The sequence below is a fragment of the Ambystoma mexicanum genome, chromosome 9 (genome assembly GCF_040938575.1).
Source record: "Ambystoma mexicanum isolate Mex_15411 chromosome 9, UKY_AmexF1_1, whole genome shotgun sequence".
Classification (NCBI taxonomy): Eukaryota; Metazoa; Chordata; class Amphibia; order Caudata; family Ambystomatidae; genus Ambystoma; species Ambystoma mexicanum.
The window spans coordinates 782,601,084-782,628,910 of NC_090931.1; the positions used below are offsets into that span (position 1 = coordinate 782,601,084).

Genomic DNA, 27,827 nt, shown 5'->3' on the forward strand with positions numbered 1-27,827 from the left:
GATACTATGCCCCGGTACAAGTACAGGGGCAGAGTACAATTTTGGCACTGGTGGACACTGGATCCCAAGCTACCCTTCTGTCCAAAAGGGCCTTTGAGGAACTAAATGCAGGAAGGGGGGAGAATTACCAAATTCCTCTCACCTCTCTTCCTGGACAACTGCAGAACTTTGACGGGAAGGAAATTCCTGTTGAGGGGACTGCAGACTTGGACATTAAAATTGGGCGACACAAGGTGAAACACCCGGTCATAGTAGTGACTCCAGAGGGCACCCCTTGTTTACTAGGGAATGACCTCCTGAGAAGGTTGCCACCCCTAATAGATTGTGTAAACAAGGTCCTCTGGACCCAGACTAGCCGACCAATAAAATTAAAACAGAGTGTCAACCATGTTAGTTTAAACGGCACCTGCCACATGGTTGAACAAAAATCTGACCAAGTAGAATTTCACTTCCAGAACAACCAAATTCCAGACGTGACAGTAATAGCAGTAGGACAACAGACTGGTGATGGGGGGTCCTCTCTATTTCTGAAAATCAACCTTCCTTCCAGTTTAAGGTGGTATTCCACACTGGAAGGAAACACCCTGAAATTCTTTACTAATCCACAATTAGGAACTCTCACTCCTATAGTCCAGAAAGATGTGAAATCAGCTCAGAGCCTGGCTGATATTCAGCAAATTGGAGAGCAGTTGTTCATCCCTGTTCAGTTAAATGATGGGAAGGACTCTGTTCTCGCTCGAGTGTGCGTGAACAACGGTAAGAGCTTCATCAGCGAAGCCATGTTCCGCCAACTCCCAAAAGATCCAGCCATTCCTACATTCAAACTGATAGACAAATGGGAAATGGACCTGGAAGCACCTAATTCCAAACATCTCCTGCCAAGCAGGTGTATGCTCAAAATCTCCATTGGCAACAAGAGCATAGTCCATAATTGTTGGGTCGTACGAGACGTCACTGCCGCCTTTTACTTAGGCAGTGACATTCTCAATCGCTTTGCCATTAGTTTGGACCTAATAAACTTCAAAGCTTGGTCCCGATTAGCGGATAATCCCATGGGCTTTGATGATCCAGAAAAAGCATTTAGGTCAGCTCAATTGCTACCTTATGCAGTTGAAATTCAGATCAAAGAGGAAGTCACCATCCCAGAAAGGACCCGACAATTCTCCCTGGAAGTGAAAGTTAAAAGAGGACAACATTTGAAAAACCCTGATGCTTACATACATCTAAACGCTTCGCTCCAACAGCAAGGGTTGGGGGTAAACCCAACTCCATTAGTCAACATAGAACATGACACCATTCTAATAGAGGTGGATAACAGCGACTTAAAGAGTATTACTCTAGCCGCAGGCACCATTATTGGAATGGCGGTTGATGACCGACATTTTTCCATCGATTTAGGAAATGAACTGCTAGGACCAATCCCCAAGGACTGTTTTGACAGTGACAGTGAGGAAAACACAACACCAGATAGGATTTTCACCCGGCATGGGGGGAACTTCCTGGTGTACACTTCCTGCCCTTATGGTAAGGAGGATGTGACTTGTGACTTCAGGAGGGATGAGGTGATTTTCCAGGTCCATGAGGGCTGCCTTTCCCACCTGAAGCCTCCAGTCCAAATCAGCACTCTGACCAGGGACTTGTCCACCCAGCTGGAGGAGGCCGCTGAGATAGCCAAACCAGAAGTCTTTCCAGGCTTCAGGCAGATGGTGGAAGAGAGAGTCAACCTAGCTGATGCCTGTGTGACTCTGGAACAAAAGCAAAAGTTGAAACAAGTTTTCTTGGATTTCCAAGATCTCTTTGCGGTAGACTCATATGACTGTGGTCGCACTGACATCACACAACAACAATCCCCACGGACCCTGGCATGACTCCTGTGTTTGTGAAGCAATATCGCTTGCCTCTCGCATCAATGGAGTCCCTTACTGAAATAATTAAGAACCTTGAGTCCCGGGGAATAATCCGTCCAGTCCACAGCACCTTCAATAATCCAGTGCTGGGAATATTGAAGCCAAACGGCCAGTGGAGACTCTGTGCTGACCTTAGGGAGCTCAACAAACGGGTCCATACTTCCCGATGGCCTCTGCCCTACATTGACCAAGGGCTGGCCCAGATCCAGGGGTCACAGGTATTCACTGCAATAGACCTGACCAATGGATACTGGACTGTGCCTGTCAGTAGGGAGGACCAATACAAGCTGGCTTTTACCTTTGGGGGCCAGCAGTACACATGGACCCGGACTCCCTTCAGATACCTAAACTCTGGCAATGAATTCAACATTTTCCTACACAAGGCCATGCCCGACCTTGGTGCAAGGGGTAACCTGGCTTATGTAGATGATGTCCTCATCAAAAGTTCATCTGTGGAGGAACACATAGCGGAGATCCGTTATGTTCTGACCCAGTTGAGGGACGCCGGAGCAAAACTTTTCTTTCAGAAAGCACAGTGGTGTAGAACCCGTGTTAATTTCTTGGGGCATGAGATTACTCTTCAGGGTCTCTGTCCTCAGGAAAAGAAAGTGGAAGCACTTCAGAAACTGAAAGACCCCACAACTCTGCGGGAACTAAGGAGCCTCCTTGGACTGACTAATTACAGCAGAAAGTTCATTGAGGGCTACGCAGAGATCACCAGACCCCTGATTCATCTCCTGAAGGGGGGGGTCAAGTGGGAATGGGGTCCAGAACAAGCCGAGGCAGTAAGACAACTCAAAAGAAGCCTCTCACAAGCGCCCTGCCTAGCTTACCCTGTCAGAAACAAGGAGTTCTTCCTGGAGACAGGGTTCTCTAATACGTGCTTGACGGCAGTGTTATACCAAAAGCATGACAAGGTCAATAAAGTAATCTCCTATGCGAGCAAAACTTTATCCTCTGTGGAGGAAAAATTCAACGATTGTGAGAAGGCACTCCTGGCAACGGTGTGGGCATTGAAGAATTACCGCCCGTTTATCCAGGGGGAACACATCATAGTGGAGACTCCACACCAGCCTCTGCAATATCTCCAAAGTGATAGATTCCGGGCCGGAAATGTGAGTAATTCCCGAATTACTTCCTGGATTCTGTCAATGCAAGGCTTTCCTGTGGAGGTCAGATATGGCCAAAACAAGAAGAGTCCCCTCGCGCAAGATCTGGCTGACTTGCATGATTGTGCCAGAGAAAACTGTCTCGAGGACGAAAGTCTAAAAATCAAGGACAACACGGAGGCATACCTTAATTCCCCACACAAAGTCTTTGAAGAGGACAAGTGTGAGGGAATGCCCACTGTCTATGTGGATGGATGCTCTTACCATGTTGACAACAACAGGGAGAAAGAACTGGTGGCCGGTGTAGGGAATGCATGGGTGAATGAGTCCCCAGAACCCTCCGCTGGATACAAAATTGGTCCCCGAAGTAGTCAGGTGGCAGAATTGATGGCTGTGCATCAGGCCATCCTCACTGCTGTCCAGCATCAACTCCACGAACTGGTCATAATCACAGATTCGGATTATGTACGGAACGGGTTCGTGGAGCACCTGGTTAATTGGAAAACCAGAGGCATGTTATGTGCTAACAACAAACCCTTGAAACATGGGAAGTTGATCCAAAACATTGATGATCTGGTCACCTCGAAGGGGATGACCATCTATTGGAAGAAGATCAAGGGTCATTCCGAAATAGAGGGACCAGACAAAACTGGAAATGACTTAGCTGATCAGCTGGCCAAAACCAGGCCATCCAAGGGGATCTAATTGAGATTGATTCCCTGTTGGGGGAAATCCAGGTCACTGCTATCACTAGGTCCCAGACAAATGCTCACAATGACCTTTCAATTGCACAATGGAGTAAGGAGACCCCTGATGCTGATTTGATTACCGCTCAGAAGGGGGATCCAATTATTGGTAAGTTTTACCAACACCTTGAGGACCCTGAGAACTTTCCTCTGACGGATACCGATTACATTGGGAAAGAGGACCTAAGAGTGTTGATGAAATGTCCAAAAATGTTCCGGATCCAAGATGGTTTGTTGGCAAGGAAATCCCAAGCTGGCCACGATCAGTGGGTGGTTCCTACCTCATTCCGAAGCCTGATGTTAAGTCACGCCCACGATGCGGCCACCGCCGGTCATAGGGGATTTCACACAACATTGGAAATCTTAAGAGAGGTTGCATACTGGCCATTCATGGGGCAGGACCTCGACCAATACTTGAAGGGGTGTCTTGTGTGTGCACAATTTCATCCAGCATCCCTCACGCACCGTGCACCCCTCCAAAAGTGGGGGATGACACTGCCATGGTCAGATTTGCAAATCGACTTTGTAGGCCCTGTAATCCGCTCGTCTAGAGGAAACAAGTACATGTTGACGTTACATGCTTATTTACCAAATGGGTGGAATGTCTCCCAGCCCCAAACTGCAAGGCAGAAACAGCAGCTGCCCTGATGATTAACCACATCTTTTCCCGTTTTGGTCTACCTCAAAGGATTGAGTCAGACAGGGGTAGCCACTTCACCAGTGAAGTAATGACAAAAATGTGGGAGATACTGGGGGTTGAAAGGAAGCTACACATTGCTTACAGGCCAGCTTCTTCTGGAGCAGTGGAGAGATACAACCGAACCATTGTGAGCATATTAAAGAAGTTTGTGGCAGATTCTGGGCCAAGTTGGGATATCCGATTACCTCTGGTCCTAATGGCCATCAGATCTACCCCTTCATCTGCAACCAAAATGTCACCATTTGAGTTGATGACTGGACGCAAGATGGTGCTTCCTCAGCATTTGCTCTACAGAACCCAAGAGCAAACGTTGATACATGCCTCCACAATTCATGAGTATGTGGAGAATTTAAGGAAACACCTTCAGCATGCTTTTGCCTATGCTCAGCGGAATCTAGAAAGATCAGCCGAGAGTATGAAGACCCACTATGACCTGAAAACTTCCAGGAAGGAATATCAGGTGGGGGGCCGGGTCTATTTATACAATTTCCAAAGGAACCAGGCCAAACAGCGAAAATTTTTGCCTACATGGAAGGGACCCTTTGAGATTATAGACAAGATCTCCCCTGTGGCCTACAAGATCTGCATCCCCAAAGGCGGTTTGGCAGAGGGGGAAGACAAGTGGGTCCACATTAACCAGTTGAAGTATTGCCATCCCAGGCACACTCTGCAACAACTGGAGGAATCCTCTGGAATCCTAGAGGGTACTGTCTCAGATTAATTCAGTTCTAACTTAAAATATCCTACATATCGCCTATCAAATTCTGAGTTTCTCAATGGGGGTGTTTTCGTTTTTTGAATGCAAAAAGAAATGTGCATGTTCGTATGTTTTGACTATAAATTTATATGCCACCCCACTATATCAATGGTGGGGGAAAAATGTCTATGAATAGGTATTGCCGCTCTTCCTTTGTCATCCTAGGAGAAAGAAAACCTGGAGACTGGCCAAGGAGGACGATCCGGAGACTGGGAGGACGATCTGAGGGGCCCAGGGTACCGCCCAATATTCCCACCAGGACCGGCGAGGAGAACCGATCGATCAGTACCGGATGGAGGAAAAGATGCTGAACTGTGCCATTTGCAGAATTGGAAGAAGATTATGCGGACAGACCAGTGCGTGGGTCAAAACCCTTGTGCACCCGACTCCCCATCGACTCAAATTCAAAGTGCAGTCGCGTGGGGGGCTTTGTTGGGTGTCCTGACCCACGGTTGAGCTATCATGCTGCAACATTTGGTGCTGTGGGCTTAGAAAATCCAAGATGGCCAAAAAGCCCACATGTGTGCCAGAATCTAGGAGAACCACGCAGTTTGTGCACACTAAAATGGTTGCCTAACTTGCCACCTACCAGTGCGAGCAGGATGGGCCAGGGTGCCATGAGGGAAATGTGTGCCAAAGGAAAAAATGCACTTTAAAATCACCTTTTGTTTCTCTGAATGCCAGCTCAAAATGCCTATTTTCAAACATTGCAACACATCCAAAAATCTCACTGAACACCAGCGGACATCTGGCAGAATGAAGTATGTGTGCATACTAAATCTGGGAAGTTGAAGAGCCCCAAAACAATGTTCATAACAAGACTGGCTGAGCTCTGCAGGTCTGCAGCAGCCTAACTGAAACTGGATTTAAAACTACCAAAAATCGAAAATGTTTAAATTAACTGAGTGACCTACTTTGAGCGTCACATAGTTTCACACTTTTGAAATGTCATAGTTTTGAACTTAGAATCAGCATTCTAGCTGCATATGTAAAAATTGTCTTGACTTAAACTGGGGAACAAAAAGTGACATTTTATTTGAAACCTGGCTTAATGAAACTGAATTCTGCCTGACATCTACCCCCACAGGAGTTAAAACCTGCTCAGCCACTCTTCCCCTTGCCAAAAGGAGTTGTCACCTCTCTGATTAGATTAGGGGCGGAGCAGCTACAGGGAGTTGAACAAAGGCCTGTCCTGGGCCCAGGCAGATGGTTTATTAGGGTGGCCGTAAAATAGCTTCCTCTTGGCAGAAGCTGGGAGGGGCAGGGTCTCTGAGCTTGGCAGAAACTGGATAAACTGGTTTCTCCACCATGTGACCTGGGAAGACACACCCCTGTTGGCCAGAATATGATTTTAAGAAAGATGTATAACTCATGGTGCGGACTTGTCAAAATTATTTAAATGATACCATAATTCTTGTGATTTTTCTGTGCACGTTTTAACACGCGTTGGGAATTTGTGTGATGTTCTGGGGCAAAACCCTGCTATTTATGTATACTACAGACTCTGTGTTTAAGCTAGAGACATGGGAATTTACTAGAGTATGTATGGACAGGCCGTGTATATGTGTATAATTTTTAATGAAGAACCAAGGTTGCATAACCCACTAAAATCGAAAATGTTGCCGTTTCTGAATGCAAGCCCTCAGGAAGAGCAGATTTGGGACAGAGACTACCTCATGTGATAGGTAATACGTACATGCAATGACAAACCACTATGTATTTGAGAAATGTGTATTTTGATCAAATATAGATTTGTGGGCAAACTGACCAGGGGAGGATCCTCTGACCCATAAAACCTACAGCATCAACTCTGACTCACAGTTCCTTCCCCAATCATGGGAGAGGGGAGAATTGTGCCAATGACAAGTTGAAAGAGGGGCTGGCTAGTGATGCTGCACACACACCCACTTTCAAAAGACATAAAAAGAGCCACTGGAAGCTAGAGAGGACATTCAATTCCATTTGCTGCGGAGCATGCGGACCGACGACTTCACATCCAGAGATCCAGACTTCAAATCCATCAATCTCCAGAACCTGTAGCAGTACCCAGAAAGCAGAGCTGACCCAGACCGCTGTTAGCAGAACCAGAGAGCTGACCCAGATCACTGTGAAGTGCCGAGACCAGAACCGGAGTCCAGTCCAAAACCTGACCAGATCCGTGGCGAGGCCTACTTTAAAATATATTGTGAGTACCTAGCAGAACTGTGCAGAACCAATCTCTTAGTTAAAATAATCTAATCCAAACTATTTTAATCTAACCAGAACTGCCTCCTAGAAGTTGTCACTTGTCATTTTGCAGAGCTGTCACCTGTCATTTTCTAGCTGCAAGCTGTAACCTGTCGCTTTGAACTTTTAAAATTTCAAATCCGAAAAACTACCTTTATTTAATCGTCCGCATCTCTGGAACCGTTTGGGCTAGGAACTTGGTTTAACTTTCCTCTGAAAGCTTCGAATCTCAGCTTTTCAACGAGCCTAGAACCGACCTCCTACTCCTTATACTTTCTCCGTAATCACGATTCTCGCACCCGCGAATTTTGCCGCGATTTGCGATTTGTAAAAAGATAGCTGCTTTTGCCTGAACTACTAAATTTCGTTTGCCTCTTAAGAACCATCCCTGAATCATTGCTAGAGTGAGCCTGGACTAATATTAACTAGATACCACTCACCCTGAACCTCCTGAAGGGAATTAAAAGCAATTTCAGCATATTTCTCACTGCATTGTCACCATATTCAAAGCACTTGGGTCTGTGTTTCAAAACTCCTATCTGTTGTATAAGCTGCTGGGGGGGAATTGAACTGAATTCTATTTGATTGCATTCCTAAGAACTGAGTCCCATTCTATTCATCTCCTTACATTGCATTAAGGGCGGGGGGGGGTGAATTGTCCAAGAAAGTGATTACATTGTCTTTTGCTGAAATCCTATCAAGTTATTTTCTGTACTGCATTTCATTCCACATTGCATCGATTTGAAACCATAAAAGTATTGTTGCTATCTTATCCATCCTATAACCACTCATCATTGATTATAAAAAAGTGTGCTAGTGCCGGACTATCCATTATTGATTACTGCTCAGATTAAGTGTGATATTCAATTATTAATTTATTATAAAGTGTGATATATGTATATATTGTTTAAATTATCAAATAAACCTTTTAAACTTGCAAAACAGAACGACCTCTTGGCTCAGTGGGGTCAGGGGGATTCCAAGAGAGGGGTGTTATATAGGGGTAGTCATCCAGAACTCATGAACTGGACGTAAAGATATATCAATAAGGGTTTTCATTCAGTATCCCAGACTAGGCATTGACTTAGCTGTAGTGTTGAATTGAATCCTCTTACAAATTGGGGGCTCGAGCCGGACGTTTGGGTTAGATCTATCACTTGTGCAGATTAATACAGCGTGCCAGATGACCAGATACACATATCCGGTCGGATCACCACGCTGTGTTACGCTGTAAAGCACTCCTCAAAGGAACGCTCTAAGGAAAAGGTCTGTTTTGCAAAAATAAAATACAAACTTCTGTAAGTCAGGACAGAGACCAATCTCTAGAATGACGACCTTAGTAGACATGAAAATAGCCAGAGAGCACTTCTTACATAAGTTATTTGTGAGAGGTGAGTGGACTCACCAGGACCGCATGGTCTGGTTGCAGGCCATCACGCAACAGGTCACTGAAACAGGGTCAGATATATGGAGAGATCAGGGTCCCTTACATGTGGCCCTGAGTGAACTATACATGGCTCCTAAAGCTAAGGATGAACAAGACAAGATGGTTAGGATAGCGGCATACCTGTACCTATATATGGGAGACATGCAGGATAAATGTACTGAAAGCCAAGATCTGGCGAATAAGCGACAGATGGCGTTAGAGAAGGTCCAATCTGACCTGGTCTCTTCTGAGCAGAGGCTGCAGGGGAGCCAGGAGTCAGAAAATGATAGTAGGCAGTATATCATTAAAATAAAAGAGGACATGGATATACTGCAACAGGAAAAGACAGACCAGGATACCAGAATTCTGGCTTTGCAGAAGGAACGCCAAGACAGTTTGGACTCCCTACTGCAGAGCCAGAAAAAGCTGGAGCAACAGATCAATTTCAACAGGGCATGCACAGAGCAGGTAGCCACCCTGCAAATCCAACTAGACAGAGAGAAAGAGGAGAGCAATAAACTGATCCTGAAAGACCTGGATACCCAGGCAGAGTTTGATCAGGAGCGCCAGAAAGCTGGTGCCTTCCAAAGGCAAAGGGACGACCTGGTGTCACAAATTCAACCTCTTGGTCAGGAAAGGGACACCTTAGGCCAGGAAGTCTGCCACTTAAGAAGAAAAATGGAAGAAAATCACCTGGCCCACCAGGGACTGGGTGAACTCCAAAAAGAACACCAGGACTTCCTAGAGCACACCAGCAGGATGGAGGAGGCTCTGGCAAGACAGGAGCAGGCCAGTAGGGAGGGGACTCAGGAGGTAATCCTCCTGCAGCAAAGACTGGCCCAGTGCTCCAGGACCAATCAGGAAATGCAGAGAGAGAATGAGGCTCTCTGACAGCACAATGATAGCCTCCAACAACAGGTAGCGATGCAGGAGAGACTGATAGAGTCTAGTAAGGCCTTAACTGAGGAACTGAAGGCGCAGGCTCTTGCATTGCAACAGGGAGCAGGGGCGGATAGAGACCAGGTTCGCTGGGAAAGTGAAACTCCTGAGCATAACCTCAGGAGCCCTAGTACCAGAGGCCTTTATCTCTTTCAGTCCATGGACTCTGCCACCCCCATGTCCCCTGGCGCACATGAGCACCGGGCCACAGGGATGGCAGATTACTATCCAGCCAGAAGCATGGGGCTCATAGGCCAGTACCTCCCAGGAATGGATGGGCGGGCATCCGGGTATGGGCACCCAAGCACAGTGCAATTTAGTGGGGAACCCCAGGAGAGTAGGCCCATTAAGGGCATCCTGAAAACCTCTGCCCAGTTAGGTCAGTGGGGGGGGGTACCCATCAAATCCTGGTAGCAAAGAGGATTCTGAAGACTCCTCTGAATGGTACAGGAGACCGGGTCCCCACATTCTGCCAGCCATTCCCAGGCTCGCAGAATCCGGGAAAACCTGGAAGATCAGACAGGAACCTCTGGGAGCAGTGCCTCTGAGTCAGTGGATGAATGGACCAGGGCTACCCGAACCAAAAAGGCCAATAAGGCAAAAAGGGCCTTGCTTAAGGACCCATTGAAGCAAATAAAGGCAATAAGGAGTGTTATCACGCCTTATCATAAGAACGCCAAGTATTCCGTATGGGAACACTTGGAGCTCTATGAGCAAATGATGGAGACTTTCCATTTGAAGGACAGCAGTAGCTGCATCCAGTACGTCAAATGGACATTCTCCCCAGAATACTCCAGTTTCTTTGCGGGGCTGGAGGACCAAAATCATTTAAGATGGTCCACCTATAAGGCGGCCATCTTGAAACATTTTTCTGTTCACAGAAATCCTCAAGAGGCTCGCAAGGCAGCCTACAATTTGCAATGTGGGGAGGATCAGGCCCCACAAGAATTCGTGCAAGAACTGAAACGTGCCTTTGCGCAGACCACCAGAAGGGTGCGCACAGACAGCAGAGAATTTGTCAATACATTTTTCCATGCCTTGCCCAAATATATAATGACCCAGCTCGTGAGAGATTTTCATGAGAAAAGATCTTTAGACTGGGTCATTGAACAGGCTACCCGGATCTATGAGGTGCAGAAGCCCATAGAAAATAAAAGCAATAGCCAGAAAAATCCCAAAACCAACAGCACCCCTGCTGCTGCCAAGGTGGCAGAGGTAAAGGTCACCCCCGCTTTGGATTTGGAGATGGGGGGGCCTAAAAACCTACCTGCACCTAATAATTCACAGCCCAGAAGGCCCGCGGGCCAGTCACAGACAGGGAGTCGAGGAGGTAGTCCCACAAATGGGGTCCCCCGCTCCCCTGACTATGTAAATCCCCGCTACAAGGGAAACCGACCACTCCTGGGTTATGTGTGGACTCCTCCAGCCCAAGGGGGGGGATCCAGCCAAGCACCTGACCTGGGGAACTTCCCTCCTAACTTCCCCCAGGAGGGCAGAAATTCTCCAAATCCTGGGCAGAAATTTTTCCCCAGGTATCCACCCAATTTCCAGCCCCAAAATCATCCATCCTTCTTTCCCCAATTCCCTGAGCCCAGACAACCTAATCCGGGAGAGGGGAGGCCAAGGGTGGAGGGGTACCAAAATCTTCCCAACCAGGGGTACTACCAGAGAAGGGATAGCTACCCTTCCCGGGATCAGCCCAGGGGAGAAAATAGAGCCCCGTATCAGCCTGAGCGGGTTTCTCAGTTAGAGCGCCAGGTCCAAAATATGGCACGGGATCTGGGTCACATACTGAGGGCTCAACAGAACCCTCAGATGAGCGTGCCACCGCAGAATGCCCCAAACTCTGGACCTGGTGCTCCAGAACAATGACGGGGGCAGCACCCCGATAACACACCGGCTCCCAGGGAGGAGGCACAAGGGGAAGGGGGGTGTAAAACCTTGGAGGAAGCTTCCTTCCCAACTTGTAAACAGGCCATGGAAAACCAGGAACCGGAAACAAAATCTCCTACCCCTGAAAGTCTGCCACCCAAGGAGCAGAGAGGAGGTAGGAGAAACAAAGGACCCAAACAGACCCACTTTGTGGAGGAGGTTCAGGTCTTCCAATTTGAGGGAGAGGGATCCTCAGAAGATCCTGGGAAAAGGATCTTCTCCTTCAGAGATTGGGGAACTCCTCCCAAGGAAAAATGGGTCCCAAGGCATGTCAATTCAGACTGGGGAGATATGGAGACCGAGCTACCGCCGCCCATCATCTCATCCCAGAACCCACAATACTGAAATCCCCAGGTTCAAACCCATCCTGGTGACTGCCTCCAAGAAGGGGGGGGGGGCGGCCCAGAACCGGAACCAGGGGAACCCACAATGGCTCTGATCTCCAGTTGCCAACTTTTTCTTTCAGATTCCCAAGGTTCTCCACAGAATTCTGCCCAAATCTCTTCGCTAGCAATGTCCAAAACCAGAAAGTTAGCCCACCAGTTGTCCAAAAATGTGCATTATCTGTGCCCCCTTGAGGAGAAGGAGGGAAGATACTATGCCCCGGTACAAGTACAGGGGCAGGGTACAATTTTGGCACTGGTGGACACTGGATCCCAAGCTACCCTTCTGTCCAAAAGGGCCTTTGAGGAACTAAATGCAGGAAGGGGGGAGAATTACCAAATTCCTCTCACCTCTCTTCCTGGACAACTGCAGAACTTTGACGGGAAGGAAATTCCTGTTGAGGGGACTGCAGACTTGGACATTAAAATTGGGCGACACAAGGTGAAACACCCGGTCATAGTAGTGACTCCAGAGGGCACCCCTTGTTTACTAGGGAATGACCTCCTGAGAAGGTTGCCACCCCTAATAGATTGTGTAAACAAGGTCCTCTGGACCCAGACTAGCCGACCAATAAAATTAAAACAGAGTGTCAACCATGTTAGTTTAAACGGCACCTGCCACATGGTTGAACAAAAATCTGACCAAGTAGAATTTCACTTCCAGAACAACCAAATTCCAGACGTGACAGTAATAGCAGTAGGACAACAGACTGGTGATGGGGGTCCTCTCTATTTCTGAAAATCAACCTTCCTTCCAGTTTAAGGTGGTATTCCACACTGGAAGGAAACACCCTGAAATTCTTTACTAATCCACAATTAGGAACTCTCACTCCTATAGTCCAGAAAGATGTGAAATCAGCTCAGAGCCTGGCTGATATTCAGCAAATTGGAGAGCAGTTGTTCATCCCTGTTCAGTTAAATGATGGGAAGGACTCTGTTCTCGCTCGAGTGTGCGTGAACAACGGTAAGAGCTTCATCAGCGAAGCCATGTTCCGCCAACTCCCAAAAGATCCAGCCATTCCTACATTCAAACTGATAGACAAATGGGAAATGGACCTGGAAGCACCTAATTCCAAACATCTCCTGCCAAGCAGGTGTATGCTCAAAATCTCCATTGGCAACAAGAGCATAGTCCATAATTGTTGGGTCGTACGAGACGTCACTGCCGCCTTTTACTTAGGCAGTGACATTCTCAATCGCTTTGCCATTAGTTTGGACCTAATAAACTTCAAAGCTTGGTCCCGATTAGCGGATAATCCCATGGGCTTTGATGATCCAGAAAAAGCATTTAGGTCAGCTCAATTGCTACCTTATGCAGTTGAAATTCAGATCAAAGAGGAAGTCACCATCCCAGAAAGGACCCGACAATTCTCCCTGGAAGTGAAAGTTAAAAGAGGACAACATTTGAAAAACCCTGATGCTTACATACATCTAAACGCTTCGCTCCAACAGCAAGGGTTGGGGGTAAACCCAACTCCATTAGTCAACATAGAACATGACACCATTCTAATAGAGGTGGATAACAGCGACTTAAAGAGTATTACTCTAGCCGCAGGCACCATTATTGGAATGGCGGTTGATGACCGACATTTTTCCATCGATTTAGGAAATGAACTGCTAGGACCAATCCCCAAGGACTGTTTTGACAGTGACAGTGAGGAAAACACAACACCAGATAGGATTTTCACCCGGCATGGGGGGAACTTCCTGGTGTACACTTCCTGCCCTTATGGTAAGGAGGATGTGACTTGTGACTTCAGGAGGGATGAGGTGATTTTCCAGGTCCATGAGGGCTGCCTTTCCCACCTGAAGCCTCCAGTCCAAATCAGCACTCTGACCAGGGACTTGTCCACCCAGCTGGAGGAGGCCGCTGAGATAGCCAAACCAGAAGTCTTTCCAGGCTTCAGGCAGATGGTGGAAGAGAGAGTCAACCTAGCTGATGCCTGTGTGACTCTGGAACAAAAGCAAAAGTTGAAACAAGTTTTCTTGGATTTCCAAGATCTCTTTGCGGTAGACTCATATGACTGTGGTCGCACTGACATCACACAACAACAATCCCCACGGACCCTGGCATGACTCCTGTGTTTGTGAAGCAATATCGCTTGCCTCTCGCATCAATGGAGTCCCTTACTGAAATAATTAAGAACCTTGAGTCCCGGGGAATAATCCGTCCAGTCCACAGCACCTTCAATAATCCAGTGCTGGGAATATTGAAGCCAAACGGCCAGTGGAGACTCTGTGCTGACCTTAGGGAGCTCAACAAACGGGTCCATACTTCCCGATGGCCTCTGCCCTACATTGACCAAGGGCTGGCCCAGATCCAGGGGTCACAGGTATTCACTGCAATAGACCTGACCAATGGATACTGGACTGTGCCTGTCAGTAGGGAGGACCAATACAAGCTGGCTTTTACCTTTGGGGGCCAGCAGTACACATGGACCCGGACTCCCTTCAGATACCTAAACTCTGGCAATGAATTCAACATTTTCCTACACAAGGCCATGCCCGACCTTGGTGCAAGGGGTAACCTGGCTTATGTAGATGATGTCCTCATCAAAAGTTCATCTGTGGAGGAACACATAGCGGAGATCCATTATGTTCTGACCCAGTTGAGGGACGCCGGAGCAAAACTTTTCTTTCAGAAAGCACAGTGGTGTAGAACCCGTGTTAATTTCTTGGGGCATGAGATTACTCTTCAGGGTCTCTGTCCTCAGGAAAAGAAAGTGGAAGCACTTCAGAAACTGAAAGACCCCACAACTCTGCGGGAACTAAGGAGCCTCCTTGGACTGACTAATTACAGCAGAAAGTTCATTGAGGGCTACGCAGAGATCACCAGACCCCTGATTCATCTCCTGAAGGGGGGGGGTCAAGTGGGAATGGGGTCCAGAACAAGCCGAGGCAGTAAGACAACTCAAAAGAAGCCTCTCACAAGCGCCCTGCCTAGCTTACCCTGTCAGAAACAAGGAGTTCTTCGTGGAGACAGAGTTCTCTAATACGTGCTTGACGGCAGTGTTATACCAAAAGCATGACAAGGTCAATAAAGTAATCTCCTATGCGAGCAAAACTTTATCCTCTGTGGAGGAAAAATTCAACGATTGTGAGAAGGCACTCCTGGCAACGGTGTGGGCATTGAAGAATTACCGCCCGTTTATCCAGGGGGAACACATCATAGTGGAGACTCCACACCAGCCTCTGCAATATCTCCAAAGTGATAGATTCCGGGCCGGAAATGTGAGTAATTCCCGAATTACTTCCTGGATTCTGTCAATGCAAGGCTTTCCTGTGGAGGTCAGATATGGCCAAAACAAGAAGAGTCCCCTCGCGCAAGATCTGGCTGACTTGCATGATTGTGCCAGAGAAAACTGTCTCGAGGACGAAAGTCTAAAAATCAAGGACAACACGGAGGCATACCTTAATTCCCCACACAAAGTCTTTGAAGAGGACAAGTGTGAGGGAATGCCCACTGTCTATGTGGATGGATGATCTTACCATGTTGACAACAACGGGGAGAAAGAACGGGTGGCCGGTGTAGGGAATGCATGGGTGAATGAGTCCCCAGAACCCTCCGCTGGATACAAAATTGGTCCCCGAAGTAGTCAGGTGGCAGAATTGATGGCTGTGCATCAGGCCATCCTCACTGCTGTCCAGCATCAACTCCACGAACTGGTCATAATCACAGATTCGGATTATGTACGGAACGGGTTCGTGGAGCACCTGGTTAATTGGAAAACCAGAGGCATGTTATGTGCTAACAACAAACCCTTGAAACATGGGAAGTTGATCCAAAACATTGATGATCTGGTCACCTCGAAGGGGATGACCATCTATTGGAAGAAGATCAAGGGTCATTCCGAAATAGAGGGACCAGACAAAACTGGAAATTACTTAGCTGATCAGCTGGCCAAAACCGGGCCATCCAAGGGGATCTAATTGAGATTGATTCCCTGTTGGGGGAAATCCAGGTCACTGCTATCACTAGGTCCCAGACAAATGCTCACAATGACCTTTCAATTGCACAATGGAGTAAGGAGACCCCTGATGCTGATTTGATTACCGCTCAGAAGGGGGATCCAATTATTGGTAAGTTTTACCAACACCTTGAGGACCCTGAGAACTTTCCTCTGACGGATACCGATTACATTGGGAAAGAGGACCTAAGAGTGTTGATGAAATGTCCAAAAATGTTCCGGATCCAAGATGGTTTGTTGGCAAGGAAATCCCAAGCTGGCCACGATCAGTGGGTGGTTCCTACCTCATTCCGAAGCCTGATGTTAAGTCACGCCCACGATGCGGCCACCGCCGGTCATAGGGGATTTCACACAACATTGGAAATCTTAAGAGAGGTTGCATACTGGCCATTCATGGGGCAGGACCTCGACCAATACTTGAAGGGGTGTCTTGTGTGTGCACAATTTCAGCCAGCATCCCTCACGCACCGTGCACCCCTCCAAAAGTGGGGGATGACACTGCCATGGTCAGATTTGCAAATCGACTTTGTAGGCCCTGTAATCCGCTCGTCTAGAGGAAACAAGTACATGTTGACGTTACATGCTTATTTACCAAATGGGTGGAATGTCTCCCAGCCCCAAACTGCAAGGCAGAAACAGCAGCTGCCCTGATGATTAACCACATCTTTTCCCGTTTTGGTCTACCTCAAAGGATTGAGTCAGACAGGGGTAGCCACTTCACCAGTGAAGTAATGACAAAAATGTGGGAGATACTGGGGGTTAAAAGGAAGCTACACATTGCTTACAGGCCAGCTTCTTCTGGAGCAGTGGAGAGATACAACCGAACCATTGTGAGCATATTAAAGAAGTTTGTGGCAGATTCTGGGCCAAGTTGGGATATCCGATTACCTCTGGTCCTAATGGCCATCAGATCTACCCCTTCATCTGCAACCAAAATGTCACCATTTGAGTTGATGACTGGACGCAAGATGGTGCTTCCTCAGCATTTGCTCTACAGAACCCAAGAGCAAACGTTGATACATGCCTCCACAATTCATGAGTATGTGGAGAATTTAAGGAAACACCTTCAGCATGCTTTTGCCTATGCTCAGCGGAATCTAGAAAGATCAGCCGAGAGTATGAAGACCCACTATGACCTGAAAACTTCCAGGAAGGAATATCAGGTGGGGGGCCGGGTCTATTTATACAATTTCCAAAGGAACCAGGCCAAACAGCGAAAATTTTTGCCTACATGGAAGGGACCCTTTGAGATTATAGACAAGATCTCCCCTGTGGCCTACAAGATCTGCATCCCCAAAGGCGGTTTGGCAGAGGGGGAAGACAAGTGGGTCCACATTAACCAGTTGAAGTATTGCCATCCCAGGCACACTCTGCAACAACTGGAGGAATCCTCTGGAATCCTAGAGGGTACTGTCTCAGATTAATTCAGTTCTAACTTAAAATATCCTACATATCGCCTATCAAATTCTGAGTTTCTCAATGGGGGTGTTTTCGTTTTTTGAATGCAAAAAGAAATGTGCATGTTCGTATGTTTTGACTATAAATTTATATGCCACCCCACTATATCAATGGTGGGGGAAAAATGTCTATGAATAGGTATTGCCGCTCTTCCTTTGTCATCCTAGGAGAAAGAAAACCTGGAGACTGGCCAAGGAGGACGATCCGGAGACTGGGAGGACGATCTGAGGGGCCCAGGGTACCGCCCAATATTCCCACCAGGACCGGCGAGGAGAACCGATCGATCAGTACCGGATGGAGGAAAAGATGCTGAACTGTGCCATTTGCAGAATTGGAAGAAGATTATGCGGACAGACCAGTGCGTGGGTCAAAACCCTTGTGCACCCGACTCCCCATCGACTCAAATTCAAAGTGCAGTCGCGTGGGGGGCTTTGTTGGGTGTCCTGACCCACGGTTGAGCTATCATGCTGCAACATTTGGTGCTGTGGGCTTAGAAAATCCAAGATGGCCAAAAAGCCCACATGTGTGCCAGAATCTAGGAGAACCACGCAGTTTGTGCACACTAAAATGGTTGCCTAACTTGCCACCTACCAGTGCGAGCAGGATGGGCCGGGGTGCCATGAGGGAAATGTGTGCCAAAGGAAAAAATGCACTTTAAAATTACCTTTTGTTTCTCTGAATGCCAGCTCAAAATGCCTATTTTCAAACATTGCAACACATCCAAAAATCTCACTGAACACCAGCGGACATCTGGCAGAATGAAGTATGTGTGCATACTAAATCTGGGAAGTTGAAGAGCCCCAAAACAATGTTCATAACAAGACTGGCTGAGCTCTGCAGGTCTGCAGCAGCCTAACTGAAACTGGATTTAAAACTACCAAAAATCGAAAATGTTTAAATTAACTGAGTGACCTACTTTGAGCGTCACATAGTTTCACACTTTTGAAATGTCATAGTTTTGAACTTAGAATCAGCATTCTAGCTGCATATGTAAAAATTGTCTTGACTTAAACTGGGGAACAAAAAGTGACATTTTATTTGAAACCTGGCTTAATGAAACTGAATTCTGCCTGACATCTACCCCCACAGGAGTTAAAACCTGCTCAGCCACTCTTCCCCTTGCCAAAAGGAGTTGTCACCTCTCTGATTAGATTAGGGGCGGAGCAGCTACAGGGAGTTGAACAAAGGCCTGTCCTGGGCCCAGGCAGATGGTTTATTAGGGTGGCCGTAAAATAGCTTCCTCTTGGCAGAAGCTGGGAGGGGCAGGGTCTCTGAGCTTGGCAGAAACTGGATAAACTGGTTTCTCCACCATGTGACCTGGGAAGACACACCCCTGTTGGCCAGAATATGATTTTAAGAAAGATGTATAACTCATGGTGCGGACTTGTCAAAATTATTTAAATGATACCATAATTCTTGTGATTTTTCTGTGCACGTTTTAAGACGTGTTGGGAATTCGTGTGATGTTCTGGGGCAAAACCCTGCTATTTATGTATACTACAGACTCTGTGTTTAAGCTAGAGACATGGGAATTTTCTGGAGTATGTATGGACAGGCCGTGTATATGTGTATAATTTTTAATGAAGAACCAAGGTTGCATAACCCACTAAAATCGAAAATGTTGCCGTTTCTGAATGCAAGCCCTCAGGAAGAGCAGATTTGGGACAGAGACTACCTCATGTGATTGGTAATATGTACATGCAATGAAAAACCACTATGTATTTGAGAAATGTGTATTTTGATCAAATATAGATTTGTGGGCAAACTGACCAGGGGAGGATCCTCTGACCCATAAAACCTACAGCATCACTCTGACTCACAGTTCCTTCCCCAATCATGGGAGAGGGGAGAATTGGGCCAATGACAAGTTGAAAGAGGGGCTGGCTTGTGATGCTGCACACATACCCACTTTCAAAAGACATAAAAAGAGCCACTGGAAGCTAGAGAGGACATTCAATTCCATTTGCTGCGGAGCATGCGGACCGACGACTTCACATCCAGAGATCCAGACTTCAAATCCATCAATCTCCAGAACCTGTAGCAGTACCCAGAAAGCAGAGCTGACCCAGACCGCTGTTAGCAGAACCAGAGAGCTGACCCAGATCACTGTGAAGTGCCGAGACCAGAACCGGAGTCCAGTCCAAAACCTGACCAGATCCGTGGCGAGGCCTACTTTAAAATATATTGTGAGTACCTAGCAGAACTGTGCAGAACCAATCTCTTAGTTAAAATAATCTAATCCAAACTATTTTAATCTAACCAGAACTGCCTCCTAGAAGTTGTCACTTGTCATTTTGCAGAGCTGTCACCTGTCATTTTCTAGCTGCAAGCTGTAACCTGTCGCTTTGAACTTTTAAAATTTCAAATCCGAAAAACTACCTTTATTTAATCGTCCGCATCTCTGGAACCGTTTGGGCTAGGAACTTGGTTTAACTTTCCTCTGAAAGCTTCGAATCTCAGCTTTTCAACGAGCCTAGAACCGACTTCCTACTCCTTATACTTTCTCCGTAATCACGATTCTCGCACCCGCGAATTTTGCCGCGATTTGCGATTTGTAAAAAGATAGCTGCTTTTGCCTGAACTACTAAATTTCGTTTGCCTCTTAAGAACCATCCCTGAATCATTGCTAGAGTGAGCCTGGACTAATATTAACTAGATACCACTCATCCTGAACCTCCTGAAGGGAATTAAAAGCAATTTCAGCATATTTCTCACTGCATTGTCACCATATTCAAAGCACTTGGGTCTGTGTTTCAAAACTCCTATCTGTTGTATAAGCTGCTGGGGGGGAATTGAACTGAATTCTATTTGATTGCATTCCTAAGAACTGAGTCCCATTCTATTCATCTCCTTACATTGCATTAAGGGGGGGGGGGTGAATTGTCCAAGAAAGTGATTACATTGTCTTTTGCTGAAATCCTATCAAGTTATTTTCTGTACTGCATTTCATTCCACATTGCATCGATTTGAAACCATAAAAGTATTGTTGCTATCTTATCCATCCTATAACCACTCATCATTGATTATAAAGAAGTGTGCTAGAGCCGGACTATCCATTATTGATTACTGCTCAGATTAAGTGTGATATTCAGTTATTAATTTATTATAAAGTGTGATATATATATATTGTTTAAATTATCAAATAAACCTTTTAAACTTGCAAAATAGAACTACTTCTTGGCTCAGTGCGGTCAGGGGGATTCCAAGAGAGGGGTGTTATATAGGGGTAGTCATCCAGAACTCATGAACTGGACGTAAAGATATATCAATAAGGGTTTCCATTCAGTATCCCAGACTAGGCATTGACTTAGCTGTAGTGTTGAATTGAATCCTCTTACATTTGCTCGTATGGATTTAACCCTAAATGGTTACCAATCTGGATACCCTGTTAAAAGATTTACAAAGCACAGAACAATTGGCCTTAAAATATGTGCTACATGCCCAGAGAGCCATCAAACATTATGCAGATCTTCGTTGAACGTCTTCTCCATTGTACAAAGTAGGTGACAAGGTCTGGTTGGCTTCCAAATATCTACCCCTTCACCTACATTCCAAGAAATGTTCTTCTCAGTAGTTTGGGCCATTCGTAATTCACAAGGTTATCAATCCAGTTGCCTACCATTTACATCTCCCTTCTTCGTGGAAACATATCCATCCAGTTTTTCACATCTCCTTGCTGAAACCTTACAGACCTGGTTTCCCTACGATATACAGTACCCATCCCTCCTCCCGGCCTGAGGGACAACCACTTGGAATATGAAGTCCAACTGATCTGTGATTTCAGAATACGTCCAGGTCAATTGGAATACTGTATTGATTCAAAAGGTTATGTTCCCTGTGAAAGAACTTGGGAAAAGGCTAAAGAGTTTCATGCTCCTCTTTTGGTGAGACAATATCAAGCTAAGTTTCTGGGAAAGCCCGGTTTTCCCAAATCTGGAAGGGGGCATGATGTCAGCACATAAACTTACTGGTCATTGTGACAGATGGAAGAAGTTACCGCCCATTCCAAGATGGCGGTCTGCACTCGCTGCGGCTGCTCATTCCAAGATTGCATCTGCGTCTAGGACGCACGCTGTGACGTCGGGAAACCGGAATCACTGTTCCTGCGGTAGCTTTACTTCAAAAAAAGCAATACAGCTGGTAAGCCAGCATCTCTCTACTACTTTTCTTCGTTGCAGAGGCGCTCCATGTGTTTCCTCCTTGATACTTCCTTTGCTCTACTCCTAATATCTCGCCTTGTGTCTCGCTCCAATACCGCTAAAGTTTGCCGCTTCCTGGTTAAGCCAATTCCTTCATCTGCTTCCAGTTCCTGCTGTGCTGTTCTTACCGTGATCAGCCTTTTTGGTTCCCTGGGAGGATTTCTATCAAAAGGGTTTTTTCTCATTTGTGAGTTTTTCCCTTATTGGGCTGTTTCTCCAGACGAGCCACTTTGTTTTCTCTGTGTCTCCAGGTTACAGGGTGGCTGCCCGGAAGTACAGACCCTATCTCTACCCTGAGAGGACTAAAAAAGGCAAACCAGTAAGATGCAAGTCTGATACAGGCACTCTGATTCCTTGGTCAAAGGATGAGGTTTGCTTTGCCTCATTTGTCTCTGGTCTTCCCGTGACTCGGATTTATATGATTAAGTATCCACTACTGTACATTATAAGCATAATGCAAGTTTCTGAGGAGTACAGTGACCAAATAGAAGACAGAGGGCGAAGGTCACAGAACACAGAGGTGACTTGTAATATCCTTATAGTGTATAATGGGGTGCTTTATTCCTTGTAACACATGGTCACATCATCAACTAATTTAATAGTTGATCTTTCAGTGTTTGTAATGTGGAAAATGCATCTACCAGCACTGTGGTTTAGGATAAGTGCTCACATGTAGATAGACTCCAGCTCTCTTGATCCATAGCCCAGCAGTACAATAAATAAACATACTACCATAAATGTCTACTCATTTATCCACTAGAACTGCGACTTGACAAAGAACATGAGAATAATATGACTTCTAGCCCTTGCTTGTATTATGTATTTCAGTGGCCGGTGGAATTCTGCTGAGCGAGCTGCCTTTCACACAGCGTGCTGACTCTCGCAGCAGGAATTGTGACATCATGAATCAACTACAACACAAGAAGAGAAGCAATGTCATGTTCTTATTATGTTATAGTAACACAATAAGAGCAGCAATGTCATGTTCTTGCTATATTACAGTTGACATGTAATAGCAATATTGCGTGCAGGCTTTATACATAGACTGCAACCTTCGATGTATTATAAGATAATGAGAATACACGTATTTTGTTTTAAAGATGCTTTGTCCAGCACTTTACTTTTCTGAATTAAAATATAAAATGACTGATTTGATTGGAGATGTCCTTCTTGGGTATTGCCATTAAAACTGTTAACCAAACAGTGCCTTTTGTGAACTTAGAGAATCCGTTTATAAGTACAGTTATTTACAAATGATTAATACACAATCATAATCTCACAAAAACAAAATATATTGTGGAATATATTGTGGCTCTCAACACACAAACACATTTTTTCCACAAACACTACGCAAGGCCTGTTGGCTTTGTCAGTCCTTCTTCTAAATGTATGGTCTAGCATACTCAGCAGCCTTGCCTGCCAATGGGGAAAGCCTGGTAGATCTCAGAGGTATATGGAGGTATATGCAAACAAAGATTTGTTTCCGCTTGTCAAAAATTGGATGCTTACCTATGCACGTATCTGTTATACTGTCTGCCTGACTTATTCATACCACTTTTCCTTTCTCATTTGAACCTTGTAGCAAACAATAAAATAAGCGCCTTGAAGAAAAATGTTGCATAAAATGCATTTCTTACCCTGACACCCTAGAGCCCCACCAGACTTTAGCCAGGGGCACATTTTTCAACCACTGTATGTGCTCAGAAGACCATTTTTGTGGGAAATGTGTGCCACACTCTAATATTTACCTCAGGCTTCCACAAACCTTTAGCCATTATCAAATCTAGCAAACACAATACGAGCCCTGATGAACGTCATTGAGTGAAACATGTCGTACTCTCACATTTATCTTGGAGGTACACCAACCGTTAGCCATTAACAAATCTAGCAAACACAATGAGCCCTGAAAAAGGCTACTGTGTGAAACATTTGTCTATAAAGTCTAGCACCCTTTAGCCATTGTCAAATCTAACAAACACAATAAGAGTCCCGAAGAATGTTTCTGCATGAAACACATGTCAGTTCCAGATTAATCGTGATCAAGATTATACAAACTAATTGGAAATTTTGATCACAAGCACTTGAAACAAATATTGAAAGGAAATTCATAAAACTATTTAGCAGGTAGTCTGTTCTTTCTACATATGGCCTGGCTGCATTGGTGACAGTGCTGAACGCACACCTCATTTGGATCAATTGTTTTAAAGTACAGCGACTTTTCTTAGCCAAGTAAATTGAGCACTGTGACAACTTTCTTTTGAAGACACTTAGTGGAACATGAGGCCCACCTTCCCAATCCGGCCCTCTCCCTTATGATTGATTGGAAAATGAGGTAATTCAAAAAAAATTGTGAATAGGCAAATGCGTGCCAAAGTATAAGACACAATAACATAAACCTTGCTGGTGCATCCAACCAACAAAAACTGGCTCAACATAACTCAATTGTGTTATTTTTCAAAAAAACACACAAGGCCGTAAGCCAGGTTTGTCCAACTCCAGGCCTCAAGGGTTGGATCCATGTTGGATTGACAGGATACTCCTTATTAATATTCATCAGATAAATGTGCATACAATGAGTCTAAATGGATGCACATTTTTGCTCATGAATATTAAAGAGGGAAATCCTGAAAACCCGTTAGGTTTTCCTCCCTTCGAGGCATGGAGCTGGACAACCTTGCCATTAGCAGTCAGTTTGACGAAAGTGCCTGAAGACGGGACTTGCGTCGTCCTCAATGCTTACAAAACAACATATAAGTTTGTGTGATAAATGTACCTATCTATCGTGGTTGCCTACTGCCTTTTGGCTTTTTAAGCTGCATGTTTCACCTGGCTAACATGATACCACACTGTTTTAACACACTGAGCCAGTGAGGGAACTATTTTGGCCTGGTTATGTCTGGAGCATGTGCTGGTAAGGATTTCTCTCTCCACACTGTGGAGGACTGTGGCAGTCAGCCTCCTACTGACCATGCATTATTGGGAATTTGGCATCCATCATCAATTTATACCATAGGCATCTACTTCTTGAAAAGGTACATGAGTCTTCCAGAAGCCAGAAATCCCAAAGGGTTAGACTTCTGAGTGTCTCCTCGTAACAGTTGAGAGGTTATTCTGAGTTTTTCTTCACTTCAACTTGCCATATGTTAATAAGCTGCGTGGTATTAGCCCTCTCAGCCCCCACTTAATTTCGCTCAAAACAAGTAGCCATATTCTTATGAAAATCGACAAATCCTGTTTCAACCTCTAACTTGATATGCCTCCCCTCCCTAAATAAAGTAGCCTGAGTAAAATTCAGCGTTTACCGGCATGTATATATTTTGTTCTACAAGTATTAGTGAAACAGGTGGGTTTCACTTCACACCTAAACCCCCGCCCTCCGCCCTCAACCCCCAACCCCCAACCAACTTAACGGCGCCTCATAAAAGCGTTGCTTGCACATCATTTGATAAATGAGACATTGTTGAACATTAGCAACCTAAGTGGTGACGTACAAAACGGGATTCGAACTCTTTGCTCCCAGCTCCAACACCTCACATGCACCCCTGTGCGACCTACCGATATGGTACAGCCCAATCCAGTCGGTTGGGTCCACCTCCTCCTTGATGTCCCAGTAGATGATGAGGTTCTGCGCGAGGCCCAGCGTGCACTCGTACGTGCTGGCGGTCAGGCTGGAGCGGCTCTCCGACGTCACCAGGTCCGTGTCGCTGTTGGCGCGCTGGAAGCTCACGCTCTCAGACATGGCGCCTTGCGAGGCCAGGCTCTGCAGGTTCTCTGGGCTCAGGGTGTAGCGGAGGTGGGGGTTACGCCGCCGCACGAACAGCAGGTGCTCGCGTGCCGAGCTTGCCATGGCCGTCAGTTCTGTTCCACAACGGCCGTGTTAAGGAGCTGCAAAGAGAAAACAAGACATACGTGAGGCCCAGCAGAGCAAGAAGCCAGGGTGTGCACGTGACGTGTTCTGCGAGGGACTACAGTAAAAAAAAATAAAAAAACATAGCATGCGTGCCCCCCACCCGTCCACGGAGGAGGCTTAAAGGAAGCAACACATCCTTCGTTTTACCATTAACCGAGTCTGCCCCCATTAAACCGCTTCACGCTGCCTGCTCTCAACAATCCGCTGTGCACCTTTGCACCCAAGGACCTGGGAAGCATTCTGCATCCTCGGCTGCGCTGTCCATATGCATTACTATTCATTAGGCAACAATGAGAAATGTATACATATTTTTTTCTAACTGTACATTACAGAGTTTGCGGTCCCTCATTTCTGTAATTTATGTATGATCGATGTTGCATTGGTATTTCCCACCCTTGAGCTCAATTACTCTGAAAGCATTTCAGATGTTGCATATCACTCCGATGAAGCCAGATAGTGCTAAATGTATCTGTGATTGTTGGACATATGTGAGAGACAGGGCCGGCATTAGTTCTGTCAGCGCCCAGGGCGCAGAAACAAAATTAGGGGGCGCTGTTCATGTCCCAGGGTTGCTCTGCTACATAGAGCGCTGCAGCCATACCAGCATGCGGCATGCTGGTTTAGCAGCAGCGCCCTATTCAAATGAAAAGCACCCCACTCCTGTGCTGGAACGCCCAGTGCCAGCATGAGAGCGGGGCGCATTGCATTTCAATAGGGTGCCTTTACCCACCGTGAAAGACTCCCCGGGCTGGCGTAGCAGAGGGGGTTAATGTGGTGGCACGGGCAACCGCCCGGGTTGCCCATGCCTTAAGCCGGCCTTGGTGAGAGAGGTCTGACATTGTCTGACAAAGTCATGTTTAAAGTGAGGCAGCCTTTATATAACGACATTATTATGAGGTTGTGCCCTTGAAAGAGTGGGGCTGCTTATTTTCTACTGCACTTTGCAGCGGACGTGACCTTTCCATGTTTTCATCCACCATATCACAGATTCTGGAGACACACAAAGTGAATGAGATGAAATGCGGAGCCCTGATGTGATTCATGGCTTTGGGGAAACTGCCTTTGTAAGTTCCATCCAATTCAGGGGTTAAGTAAAAACGATCTGAAATGCAAGTGCGTGCAAGCACATGTGAGCCAGGCTGCAGCCCTCCGAGGCTTCTGGGTAGATTCTGACCTGGCAATGCTGCCCTGTCTGCCATTATAAATAGACTACATCTTTCCATCTCTGGTACGGGTCACCTGATCCATTAAGGTCCCCAGGAGCTTCCTGGAAGTAGCCAATGACCAAATATGGTGTATAATGCCTGAACCTTAGAGCCTCCAATCCCTCAAAGCGTTCACTGAGGTCTTTTACGCCCTCATATCTGCTATTTTATCTGTGCTTTAAATTGTCCTCCACACCGGTCCCTCAACCCTGCATTTTACACTGTTCATGTGGTTCGCAGTCGTGTCTAGATTGTGCACACGATCAAAAGGGCATGTTCTTACAATTCAGTGACCCGGAAACAATAGTTTCCCTTCCCCATGCCTTATTTGGCTTCAGGCTCGGACTGGTCTAAAGGGCAATAGGGCAATGCCCCAAGTGCAGGCCCAATATGTTTTAGTTGGCAGTTTATTTTGGTCAAACTGGGCCAGTTTGTTGGCAGTAGTGGGTCAGTTGTTGGCCACGGTGGTCCAGTTTGATGAGTTACTTCACTGTCCATCTGGGAGTTTTAATACACTATCTGCAACACATTTCGCAAAAGAAAACATGCCTTTGGGCACATCTTATTCTGTCATGAAACCAACAAGTTGCCAATTGTGACTGAGGAAAACATTTTCATTGGTCCCTGAGACAATTCTATACCCCATTCGCCCCATGTGGGAGCACTGCCATAGTAACCATCCTAAAAGATTCTTCCCTTTTTCTTGGTGTTCGACACTGTCACCACTTAGTATCATAAAGCCTATGACGACAGGAACATCAGTGAACGCCACATAATACTCCAACGTGACAGCATGCTGAGCCATCAAGCACCACAGCTTGTGTGTTTCTTTTATTTAACTCGTTTAATTAATGCATCAAAAATGCTCCTCTTCACAACTTAAGTAACAAGCTCCAAAAGCCCTATACTACTTTACAAGCGCCCGCTGGTATCCACCTCTGACAACGCACTTCATTGTTTCA

General features: G+C 46.1%; 1 protein-coding gene across 8 annotated transcripts in view; it reads right to left on the reverse strand.

Annotated features, from left to right (window-relative positions):
* HECW2 (HECT, C2 and WW domain containing E3 ubiquitin protein ligase 2) overlaps positions 1-27,827 on the reverse strand; it is a 1,520,428-nt gene that overhangs the window by 875,749 nt on the left and 616,852 nt on the right. For all 8 annotated transcript variants that reach the window (XM_069615717.1, XM_069615714.1, XM_069615715.1 and 5 more), the window contains one exon: positions 25,306-25,635. In XM_069615717.1, the coding sequence (XP_069471818.1) occupies positions 25,306-25,597 (292 nt within the window). In that variant the 5' untranslated portion in view covers positions 25,598-25,635. The remainder of the gene's footprint in view (positions 1-25,305; positions 25,636-27,827) is intronic.